General features: G+C 44.8%; 1 protein-coding gene across 2 annotated transcripts in view; it reads right to left on the reverse strand.

The window, feature by feature from the left end:
- The window catches only part of aadat (aminoadipate aminotransferase), an 87,164-nt gene that overhangs the window by 12,912 nt on the left and 61,186 nt on the right, over nt 1-13,066 (reverse strand). For both annotated transcript variants that reach the window (XM_072594554.1, XM_072594555.1), the window contains exon 11: nt 10,513-10,574. In XM_072594554.1, coding sequence (XP_072450655.1) covers nt 10,513-10,574 — 62 coding nt within the window. The remainder of the gene's footprint in view (nt 1-10,512; nt 10,575-13,066) is intronic.

Raw genomic sequence — 13,066 nt, forward strand, 5'->3', positions numbered from 1 at the left:
GAAAAGCTTGCCAGGCATCTGAAAGCAGGATTGAAGGAAATTGGCAAAAGTAGCAACAGCGAGTGGTTAGGATCAGAACACACTGTCTGACATTCTGTTGGAGGCAGGTTCAATCGAGATCTTCTCTGGAGATTTGGATGACTATCTGCAAAGGAAGACTGTGCAGGGCTGTGCGGAGAGGTTGATCGAATGCCTCCAGGTGGACTGACCGTTCAGAGGGCTAGCATAGAGACATAGGCTGAATGGCCTTCTCCTACACTATAACCAATCTGAAATCCTCATTATTCTCCAAGTCTAATTTCACCCCAGTCAATCTGGACTGGGTTTCACCCAGGGCATGAGCAAAAAAAGAACCTTATGAATCTTATCTCCTAAATATCATGCTCTTAAAAATGTTCTGACCACATCTTTCAAATTCACATTCACTTCCATCCGGAAGGACAAGGGCGGCAGATACATGGGAGCACCAACACCTGCAAGTTCCCCTCCAAGCCACTCATCATCCTACCTTGGAAATATATCACGGTTTCTTCATTGCCATTGGCTCAAAAATCTGCAATTCCCTCCTTAGTTTGAGAAGGCAGCTCGCTACCACCATCTCAAGGGCAACTAGGGATGGGCCCAGCCAGCGACGCCCATGTCTCATGAATGAATAAAGAAAGAGTGTATATTTTGGACCAGAAGAAGGGTTATACCTGAAATGTTGACTTCTCCCCCTCCTGATGCTGCCTGGTTTGCTGTGTTCTTCCAGCCTCCTGTGTGTCTACTTTAGATTCCAGCATTTGCAGTTTTTTTTGTCTCTAATATAGGTCTCAGACAGCTTAAAATTAGATGTGTCTCCAGACAACAGCCCTACTTTAATTTATCATCAGTGGCAATCCACTTGCCTCACTGTCCAATGTAGGCACCTGATTATTCAACAATGTCTAGTTACACATCAGGATGGTCATGTTTCTTGGCTTTATGATGAGCCAGCATTCATCTCCTGAGTACACAACGCTGAAAACAAAAATGAGAAAAAGAGAGAGCCAGACATATATTCAGAGAGAGAGTGATAGAGAAAGAGAGAGAGAGAGATTGACAGAGAAAGACACATACTGACAGAGAGAGAGAGGAGAAAAAAGATGCAGAGAGAGAGAAATTGATAGAGAAAGACACAGAGGGAGAGAGAGAGAGACAGAGAAGGAGAAAGAGCGAGAGAGAGAAAGAGTGAGACAGAGAGAAATGGAAAGAGAGAAACACAGAGAGAAAAAGACAGCCACCTAGATAGAGAGAACGGTTGCGTTTGAGAGAGAAAGAGAGAGAGAGAGACAGAGAAAGCAAGTGAACAAAGAGAGAGAATGCAAAAGAGAAGATAGGAGAGAGAAGGGAAACAGTCTGGAAGGAGAGAAAGCACGAGATGGTGGTTGAGGGACTGTGAGAGAATGAGAGCAAAAGCAAGGTAGTGCAAACGGTAGAAAAATCAAGGCTGTCTCTAGATGTCCATCCTGTGTGTATTTCCTCAGGGTGGGGCAACTGGTTCAGGTTTTACCCTGCAGAAAAGCCACCCACTTCTCCCACCTGCTCACTTATACAGTGACTCCTGCAGACAGACCATAAGACCATGAGACATAGGAGCAGAAATTAGGCCATTCTGCCCATCGAGTCTGCTCCATCATTCAATCGTGGATAAATTTCTTTATCCAATTCTCCTAATTTCTCCCCGTAACCCTTGATCACCTTGGCAATCAAGAATCTATCTCTGTCTTAAATATACTCAATAACCTGGCCTCCACAGCCTTCTATGGCAGTGAATTCCATAGATTCACCACTCTCTGGCTGAAGAAGTTTCCAGTTATCTCTGTTCTAAAAGGTCTTCCCTTTACTTTAAGCCTGTGCCCTAATCTCTCTTACCAATGGAAACATCTTCCCAACATCCACTCTGCCCAGGCCATTCAGTATTCTGTAAGTTTCTATTAGATCCCCCCATCCTTCTAAACTCCATCCAGTATAGACCCAGTGTCCTCAAACGTTCCTCGTACATTAAGCTTTTCATTCCTGGGACCATTCTTGTGAACTTTCTCTGAACATGCTCTAGGGCCAGTACATCCTTCCTGAGATTTGGGGCCAAAAACTGTATACAACACTCCAAATGTGATCTGACCATAGCCTTATTGAGCCTCAGAAGTACATCCCCTGTTTTTGTATTTAAGTCCTCTCAAAATAAATGCCTTCATTGCATTTACGTTCCTAACTACTCACTCAAGGTAAACCTGTAAGTTTAGATTATATTACTTACAGTGTGGAAACAGGCCCTTTGGCCCAACAAGTCCACACCGACCCGCCGAAGCGCAACCCACCCATATCCCTACCCCTTACCTAACACTACGGGCAATTTAGCATGGCCAATTCACCTGACCTGCACATCTTTGGACTGTGGGAGGAAACTGGAGCACCCGGAGGAAACCCACGCAGACACGGGGAGAATGTGCAAACTCCACACAGAGAGTCGCCTGAGGCTTACCTTGAGAGAATCCTGGATTAGGATGTCCAAGTCTCTTTGCACTTCAGACTTCTGAATTTTCTCCCCATTTAGAAAATACTCCACACCGCTATTCCTCCAATCAAAGTGCATGACTTCACAATTTCCCACGTTTTATTCCATCTGTCACTTCTTTGCCCACTCTCCTAACCTGTCCAAATCCTTCTGCAGCCTCCCTGCCTCCTCAATGCTACCTGTCCCTCTACCTATCTTTGTATCATCTGCAAATTTAACCAGAATGCCCTCAGTTCCTTCATCTAGATCGTTAATGTATAAAGTGAAAAGTTGTGGTCCCAACACAGAGTGTTGCGAAACACCACTTGTCACTGGCTGACATCCTGAGAAGGACCCTTTTATCCCCACTCTCTGCTTTCTGTCAGACAGCCAGGCTTCTATCCATGCTGGTACCTTGCCTCTGACACCATGGGCCCTTATCTTGTTCAGCAACCTCCTGAGCGGCACTTTGTCAAACAGGCGTGACACCCTCCAATAATAAGTCCCAACACATAGAACATAGAACAATACAGCACAGAACAGGCCCTTCGGCCCACGATGTTGTGCCGAACTTCTAACCTAGATTAAGCACCCATCCATGTACCTATCCAAATGCCGCTTAAAGGTCGCCAATGATTCTGACTCTACCACTCCCACGGGCAGCGCATTCCATGCCCCCACCACTCTCTGGGTAAAGAACCCACCCCTGACATCTCCCCTATACCTTCCACCCTTCACCTTAAATTTATGTCCCCTTGTAACACTCTGTTGTACCCGGGGAAAAAGTTTCTGACTGTCTACTCTATCTATTCCTCTGATCATAGAACATAGAACATAGAACATAGAACATTACAGCGCAGTACAGGCCCTTCGGCCCTCGATGTTGCGCCGATCAAAGCACCCCTAACCTACACTAAGCCACTATCCTGCATATACCTATCCAATGCCCGCTTAAATACCCATAAAGAGGGAGAGTCCACTACTGCTACTGGCAGGGCATTCCATGAACTTACGACTCGCTGAGTGAAGAACCTACCCCTAACATCAGTCCTATATCTACCCCCCCTTAATTTAAAGCTATGCCCCCTTGTAATAGCTGACTCCATACGTGGAAAAAGGTTCTCACTGTCAACCCGATCTAACCCCCTAATCATCTTGTACACCTCTATCAAATCACCCCTAAACCTTCTTTTCTCCAATGAAAACAACCCCAAGTGCCTCAGCCTTTCCTCATAGGATTTTCCTACCATACCAGGCAACATCCTGGTAAACTTCCTCTGCACCCGTTCCAGTGCCTCCACATCCTTCCTATAGTATGGGGACCAAAACTGCACACAATATTCCAGATGCGGCCGCACCAGAGTCTTATACAACTGCAGCATGACCTCAGGACTCCGGAACTCAACTCCTCTACCAATAAAAGCCAGTACGCCATATGCCTTCTTCACTGCACTATTTACCTGGGTGGCAACTTTCAGAGATCTGTGTACATGGACACCAAGATCCCTCTGCTCTTCCACACTACCAAGTAGTCTACCATTAGCCCAGTAATCCATCTTTTTATTACTCTTACCAAAGTGAATCACTTCACACTTAGCTACATTGAACTCCATTTGCCACCTTTCTGCCCAGCTCTGCAGCTTCTCTATATCCCGCTGTAACCTGCCATATCCTTCCTCACTGTCTACAACTCCTCCGACTTTCGTATCATCCGCAAACTTGCTCACCCAACCTTCTAACCCTTCCTCCAGGTCATTTATAAAAATGACAAACAGCAATGGTCCCAAAACAGATCCTTGCGGAACACCGCTAGTGACGGCACTCCAAGATAAACCTTTGCCATCAACTACTACCCTCTGTCTTCTTCCAGAGAGCCAATTCCTAATCCAAACCTCCAACTCACCTTCAATGCCATATCTCTGTATTTTCTGCAGTAGCCTACCATGGGGGACCTTATCAAACGCCTTACTAAAATCCATATATACCACATCTACCGCTTTCCCCTCATCTACCTCCTTAGTCACCTTCTCAAAGAATTCAATAAGGTTTGTGAGGCACGACCTGCCCTTCACAAAACCATGCTGACTATCCTTGATCACATCACTCTTATCCAGATGTGCATAAATCCTATCCCTTACAATTCTCTCTAAGACTTTGCCCACAACAGAAGTGAGATTCACTGGCCTATAGTTACTAGGATTATCCCTACTCCCCTTCTTGAACAAGGGAACCACGTTTGCTAGCCTCCAGTCCTCTGGCACTACTCCTGTCGACAAAGAGGACACAAAAATCAAGGCCAATGGCTCTGCAATCTCCTCCCTTGCTTCCCAGAGAATCCTAGGATAAATACCATCAGGCCCAGGGGACTTATCTATTTTCACCCTTGCCAGAATTTCCAACACCTCTTCTCTACATATCTCAAAGCCATCCATTCTACTTATTCGTGCCTCAGTATTTATATCGACAACAGGAATAGGAGAGGTGAGGTCACCCTGTTAGGAGTCTTTTACAGGCCTCCTAATAGTCCTAGAATCGTTGAAGAAAGGATTGTGAAGATGATTCAGGAGAAGAGCGACAGTAATAGGGTGATTGTTATGGGAGACTTTAACTTTCCTGATATTGATTGGGAAAGCTATAGCTCAAGTTCGTTAGATGGGTCAGTGTTTGTGCAATGTGTGCAGGAGAGTTTCCTGACACAATATGTAGATAAGCCTACAAGAGGTGAGGCCATACTGGATTTGGTTCTGGGTAACGAACCAGGCCAGGTATTAGAACTAGAGGTAGGTGAGCACTTTGGGGACAGTGACCACAATTCGGTGATTTTTACTCTCGTGATGGAGAGGGATAAGTGTGTACTACAGGGCAAGAGTTATAGCTGGGGGCAGGGAAATTATGATGCGTTGAGGCATGACTTAGGATGTGTGGATTGGAAAAGTAGATTCCAAGGCAAGAGCGTAATTGATATGTGGAACTTGTTCAAGGAGCAACTATTGAGTGTCCTTGATAAGTACGTACCTATCAGGCAGGGAGGAAAGGGTCGTGTGAGGGAGCCGTGGTTTAATAAGGAGTTGGAATCCCTTGTTAAACGGAAGAGGGCGGCCTTTGTAAAGATGAGGCGTGAAGGTTCAATAGGGGCAATTGAGAGTTATAAGGTAGCCCGGAAGGACCTGAAGAGAGAGCTAAGAGCAGCAAGGAGGGGACATGAAAGGTCCTTAGTTGGTAGGATTAGGGAAAACCCTAAGGCTTTCTATAGGTATGTTAGGAATAAAAGAATGACTAGGGAAGGAATAGGTCCAATCAAGGATAGTAATGGGAAGTTGCGTGTGGAGGCTGAAGAGATTGGGGAGGCGCTGAATGAATACTTTTCGTCAGTATTCACTCAGGAACATAAACCTCTATCAAGTCACCCCTCATCCTTCGCCGTTCCAACGAGAAAAGGCCGAGAACTCTCAACCTATCCTTGTACGACCTACTCTCCATTCCAGGCAACATCCTGGTAAATCTTCTCTGCACCCTCTCCAAAGCTTCCACATCTTTCCTAAAGTGAGGCGACCAGAACTGCACACAGTACTCCAACTGTGGCCTAACCAAAGTCCTGTACAGCTGCAACATCACTTCACGACTCTTGAATTCAATCCCTCTGCTAATGAATACACATAATCTTTCCCTTAACCAATCTCTTAGTTCAGGAGAAGGGTGCAAAAGCAAGTTCTCTTCTTTAAAGCAAGATTATTAGCTGCTGAAGGAGCCTTACCTCAGACCTCACCAACCAGATTCCATGGTCCTCACCATAGTAACAGCTCTCTGTCGGTGAGTAATTTTGCGTTCGGGCTTTTGCCGCACCAGCAACATGGGACGGTGAGGTTCTTCAGTAACAAGGGTGTTCAGATACCCTACAGTTCCAGGATTTGACCCAGCCTCAGTGAATGATACAGTTCAAGGCTGGACGGTGAGTAGCTCAGAGGGGATCTTATGAGAGGCAGCTTTTAAAAGTATATTCTTTCATGGAATCTGAGCTCAGTCAGCAATCATTGCCTGCCCCTAGTTGCCCATGAGAAAGTGGTGGTGAGCTGCCTTCTTGAACATGAAAAGGAAATAGTTAGTGATGAGCCAAATGCAGGCAAATGGGACTAGTCTGATTTGGGAATTCTGGTCAGCATGGGCAAAAAGGACCGAAGGGTCTGTTGCTGTGCTGTCTGATTCTGTCCATGTAGCGTAGATGTACCCACAGTGCGGTAAAGAAGGGAGTTTCCGTACATCTACTACTCTTCAGCTTCTAGATGGAAGAATTCTCAGGTTTGGAAAATTCCGATGAAGTGGGTTTGGCAGGTTCACCGAATAACAAAAACGCTGGCTATTTAGCCCATCACCTCCATCCTGGCTCTCGAGCAAGCATTCTGACTCAGTTCCATTCTCCTGCCTTTGCTCCATGATCCTTGCACATTATTTGAAAAGAGGCAAGTATTCAATGTCCCTCCCTAATGCCTCAATTGAATGCACCTCCACCACATTTCCAGTCAGTGCACTCCACACCCCAACCACTCACTGTGCAGAAATGTTATTTCCTCTTCTCACGTTTGCAATTCATTTTAATTTTCTCTTGTTGCTGCAGCACACTGGTCAAGCCATATTTGGGATGTCTTGTTTTAATAATCATTTCCAATGAAGACTATCTCCATTTCCATTAAAGTAGTGACTCCTCAACCACAGAGTACTTCATTCAGCTCTTCTGGCTTTTAGAGTCATAGAGATGTACAGCATCGAAACAGACCCTTCGGTCCAACCCGTCCATGCCGACCAGATATCCCAACCCAATCTAGTCCCACCTGCCAGCACCCGACCCATATCCCTCTCAACCCTTCCTATTCATGTACCCATCCAAATGCTTCTTAAATGCTGCAATTGTACCAGCCCCCACCACATCCTCTGGCAGCTCATTCCATACACATACCACCCTCTGCGTGAAAAGGTTGCCCCTTAGGTCTCTTTTGTATCTTTCCCCTCTCACCCTAAGCCTATGCCCTCTAGTTCTGGACTCCAAGATCCCAGGGAAAAGACTTTGCCTATTTGTCCCTCATAATTTTGTAGACCTCTATAAGGTTACCCCTCAGCCTCCAACTCTCCAGGGAAAACAGCCCCAGCCTGTTCAGCCTCTCCCTGTAGCTCAAACACTCCAACCCTGGCAACATCCTTGTAAATCTTTTCTGAACCCTTTCAAGTTTGACAACATCTTTCCAATAGGAAGGAGACCAGAATTGCATGGAATATTCCAACAGTGGCCTAATCAATGTCCTGTACAGCCGCAACATGACCTCCCAACTCCTGTACTCAATACTCTGACCTATAAAGGAAAACATACCAAACACCTTCTTCACTATCCTATCTACCTGCGCCTCCATTTTCAAGGAGCTATGAACCTGCACTCCAAGGTCTCTTTGTTCAGCAACACTCCCTAGGACCTTACCATTAAGTGTATTAGTCCTGCTAAGATTTGCTTTCCCAAAATGCAGCACCTCACATTTACCTGAATTAAACTCCATCTGCCACTTCTCAGCCCATGGCCCATCTGGTCCAGATCCTGTTGTAATCTGAGGTAACCCTCTTTGCTGTCCACTACATCTTCAATTTTGGTGTCATCTGCAAACTTACTAACTGTACCTCTTATGCTCACATCCAAATCATTTATGTAAAGGACAAAAATGTAGAGGTCGCAGCACCTATCCTTGTGGCACTCCACAGGTCACAGGCCTCCAGTCTGAAAAACAACCCTCCACCACCACCCTTTGTCTTCTATCTTTGAGCCAGTTCTGTATCCAAATGGCTAGTTCTCCCTGTATTCCATGAGATCTGACATTGCTAATCAGTCTCCCAAGGGGAACCTTGTCGAATACTTTACTGAAGTCCCTATAGGTCACATCTACTGCTTTGCTCTCATCAATCGTCTTTATTACTTCTTCAAAAAGCTCAATCAAGTTTGTGAGACATGATTTCCCACGCACAAAGCCATGTTGACTATCCCTAATCAGTCCTTGTCTTTCCAAATGCATGTACATCCTATCCCTCAGGATTCCCTCCAACAACTTGCCCACCACTGAGGTCAGGCTCACCGGTCTATAGTTCCTTGGCTTGTCCTTACCGCCCTTCTTAAACAGTGGCACCACATTTGCCAACCTCCAGTCTTCCGGCACCTCACCTGTGACTATCGATGATACAAATATCTAAGCAAGAGGCCCAGCAATCACTTCTCTAGCTTCCCACTGAGTTCTTGGGTACACCTGACCAGGTCCTGGGGATGTATCCACCTTTAACTGTTTCAAGACATCCAGCACTTCCTCCTCTGTAATCTCAGCATTTTGCAAGATGGCACCATCTATTTCCCTACAGTCTATATCTTCCATCTCCTTTTCCACAGTAAATACTGATGCAAAATATTCATTTAGTATCTCCCCCATTTTCTGTGACTTGCACATGAGGCCAACATGTGCATTTCATGCCAAAATATCTTGGGACTGAGTGGCCTGTCTGTCCATTTCTGAGGGTAGTAAAGCATCAACCACATTGCTGTGGGATTGCAGTCACCTGTCGGTCAGACCAGGTAAGGATGGTAGATTTCCCTCCCTAAAGGGCAATACCGAACAAAAATGTTTTTTTCCCCGACAACCTATTCGTGGTCATCATGAGACTGGATTTTCAGATTTTTATTGGATGCAAATTCCACCATCTGTCCATAGCAGGATTCGCTGCCTCACAGCGCTAGAGACCTGGGTTCAATTCCCGCCTCAGGCGACTGACTGTGTGGAGTTTGCACGTTCTCCCCGTGTCTGCGTGGGTTTCCTCCAGGTGCTCCGGTTTCCTCCCACAGTCCAAAGATGTGCAGGCCAGGTGAATTGGCTATGCTAAATTGCCCGTAGTGTTAGGTAAGGGGTAGATGTAGGGGTATGGGTGGGTTGTGCTTCGGCGGGGCGGTGTGGACTTGTTGGGCCGAAGGGCCTGCTTCCACTGTAAGTAATCTAATCTAATCTAATACAGAACCCAGGAAACATTACCTGGGTCTCTGTAGTAACAGTCCAGCAATAATATCACTATGCCATCACCTCTCCATTTGATGGGATACAAACCTATCTCATGGGAACATTAACCTGAGGTTCTAGATTACTAGTGCAGTGGCATTAGCACTACACCACCACATTTATATAGGTTGGCTTTAATCTGTATCATGCTCTGATTACAAATCCATCTGTAACAGGCTTTCTCTTTATTGACTGTATCAAAACTATTAATGATTTTGGAAATCTCAATCAATTCCACTCTTAAAATCTTTAGCTGCTCCAAAACAAGCAATTTTTGCTTGATAATCTGGAAGAAAGTTCAATCAAATATAATTATTAATAGCGGCATACAACAGCAGGGAGGTGATGTTGAACTTATGTAATAGGTATCATATTATAGGAAGGATGTGAACATGCTGGAGAGAGTGCAGAAACAATTTATGAGAATTGTTTCAGGAATGAGAAACTTCAGTGGTGGGGATAGACTGAAGAAGTCGGGACTGTTCTCCCTGGAGAGAAGAAGCCCAAGAGGAGATTCGACAGAGGTTTTCCAAATCACGAGCGGGGCTGGATTGAGTTGGTGAGGAGAAATTGTACCTGCTTGTAAAAGGAACAAGGAGAAAGCATGGCTGGAAAGTGATGTGCAAAAATAGTGGAGGAACGCAGTGCCTGGAAATGTGGTGGAGACAGGTTCAATTGAGACATCCAGAGTGGCTCTGGGTGCTTAGTTGGATAGGAAATAATGTATAAGGGTTTGGGGAAAAGGCAGGAGATTGGCACCATATAATGATGCTTATCTAAAGAGCTGGTAGAGATATGATGGGCCAAATGGCTTCCTAATGCGACATAACATTCTGTGATAAAGCTTCAGGATAATTCACTGCTCCATATCCCCTGAATTGGAGAGTGACAGAGAGAAAGGGAAAAATGTTTTGCTGTAATGTTTACCTGTCGACATGTTTCAAGAAGCCTTCTTGTCCCCACTGTTTCAGTAACTGTGCAACCATGAGCTAGAAATGGAAGAGACATTCACTGTACACACTTTGTTAAATTCAAACAAAAAGCAATATCTGAAGTTGAACACAATCCTTGAATTCTTTCTTTATTATTAGGGATTGAGGACCCTCACCAACGTTTACAGATGCACTTTTGAAAGCATTCCATCTGGGTGCATAATGGCCTGGTACAGTAACTGCACTGCCCAGGACTGTAAGAAACTACAGAAGGTGGTGTGCATAGCCCAGACCATTACGGAAGCCAACCTCCCATCCATGACCTCTATTTACATTTCTCATTGCTGCAGAAAGGCTACCAACATCACCAAAGATCCTTCCCACCCCGGTTATAACCTCTTCCATCCCCTTCAGATACAGACCTTGAACACATGCACCAATAGGTTCAAGAACAGCTTCTTCCCTGCTGTTATTCAACTGATGAATGGACCCTCCAACTTCAAACAACGTTGATCCTGCTTTGTGCGTCTCCTGTGCAGCTGTAACCTTGAATTCCTCTCTCTGTTTAACCATGTTATGATCTGTTTGTCCTTGTATGCTATTATCTGCCTTTACTGCTTGCAAACCAAAACTTTTCTTAGGTACGTGTGACTGCAATAAATCAATTCAAATCAAAATCAAACTTTTACAAGCCCATCCACTTCTGGCAAACTTTGGTTAGAAATTCAAAGCTGCCCCTTCAACATTCCCTGATAAAATATAACCAATGGAGAGTTGTCTGAAGAAAGTGGTCTCAGGCTGGTGAGGACGAACAACCCTACTGGGGCAGGAGGTAGGCCAAGAGTAGGAGCACATACATGCTGGCTTTAAGCAAAAAAATGGTGTGGAATGATACTAGAGCAAAACATGACTTAAATGAAAGCAATGTAACGTTACTGTTATATCTGGACCTTGGGATGGGCAACTGAATACACTTCTGCACCATCAAATTCCAAATCCCAACATCACTCATTCCCAAGCTTCTCCCAGAATCCCTCAGTCACACCCTTGTTACCTTTGACTATCTACTCCAATGTATGAGGCGACCTCTCTTGGTTACCCTCCGAAAACTAGGTATTGTTGTTCTTTATTCTTTCAAGGGTCAGGAGTGTCACTGGCTAGGCTGCATTTATTGCCTGGTTCAAGTTGCCCTAAAACTGAGTGGCTTGCTCGGGGTCGTTGCACAGGGCATTCGAAAGTCAACAACATTGGCTGTGGGTCTGGAGACACATACTGGCTGGACCGGGTAAGGATGGCAGCTTTCTTCCCGAAAGACAATCGCAAACCAGATTGTATTAAATAATAAAACACAATTAATGATAGCTTCATAGTCACCATCACGGAGTCTTTACATCCCAGATTTTGTTAACTGAATATGAGTGGCTTGGCCAACATTCATTTCCCATCTTGACAGTTGACCACTTTGGTGCAAGTCTGGAATCATATGTAGGCCAGGCCAAGTAAGGATAGCAGATTACTTCCCTAAAAGACATTAGTGAACCCAATGGAGCTTTATCACAATGATTTCATGGTCATCATTAGACTCTTAATTGCAGATTTTTATTGAATTCAAATTCCACCATCTGCCATGCCTGGATTTGAACCCAGGTCCCTACAGATTAATAGTCCAGTGATAACACCATTACCTCCCCTTAAATTCCACTAGCTGCTGATGGGATTTGAACTTGTAATCTTTGGATTACAGTACAGAGCCATCACCACTGCTCCATTATCCTTCCTACCTGCCAGCTCCCCCAGAGATACTCTGCTACACACAACCTAATAGATTCCCTTTCATCTGTTCCCAGTGTTCACTGACCTATACTTGCTCCTGGCGAATCAATTCTTGGATTGTAAATATATCATGTCGGTTTTCAAATCCCTCCATGTCTTCTCATCTCTTCAATCTTCAACAGTTGCACAACCCATTGTGACCTCTGCACACCACTAACTCCTACCATTTATATTAACTCACTGGCTGTAGGTGTCGCTGCTGGACTAGTGTTTAGTTCCCATCCTCATCTGCCCTTGGGAAGGTAGTGGTGAGCTTCCTTCTTACAGCTACCTGATGAAGGTGCAGCGCTCCGAGAGCTAGTGCTTCCAAATAAACCTGTTGGACTATAACCTGGTGTTGTGTGATTTAACTTCTTGAACTGCTGCAATCCATTTGGTGTAGCTACCTCCAAAATGCCATTAGGGAAAGAATTCAATAATAGTAATGGGTCAAGTCAAGATTAGGTTCAAGGTATTGAAATAACCAAAGAAAATTGAAGACCTTAAGATTTTCACCTTTTTCAAAAAGAAAGAACATGGATTAATTATTTTTATTGGTTCACATGATATTGGCATTGCTGGCTGATGTAATATATATTGACTTTCACTAGTTGCTTTGGAGAAAGTCCTAGTGGGCTTCATTCTACAGTTCATTTGACATAGGGTCACCCATAATAATGTTAGGAAGAGAGTTCTAGGAGTTTGACCCAGTGACATTGAAGGAACAGTGACAAAGA

Source organism: Chiloscyllium punctatum, chromosome 2, assembly GCF_047496795.1.
Source record: "Chiloscyllium punctatum isolate Juve2018m chromosome 2, sChiPun1.3, whole genome shotgun sequence".
NCBI lineage: Eukaryota > Metazoa > Chordata > Chondrichthyes > Orectolobiformes > Hemiscylliidae > Chiloscyllium > Chiloscyllium punctatum.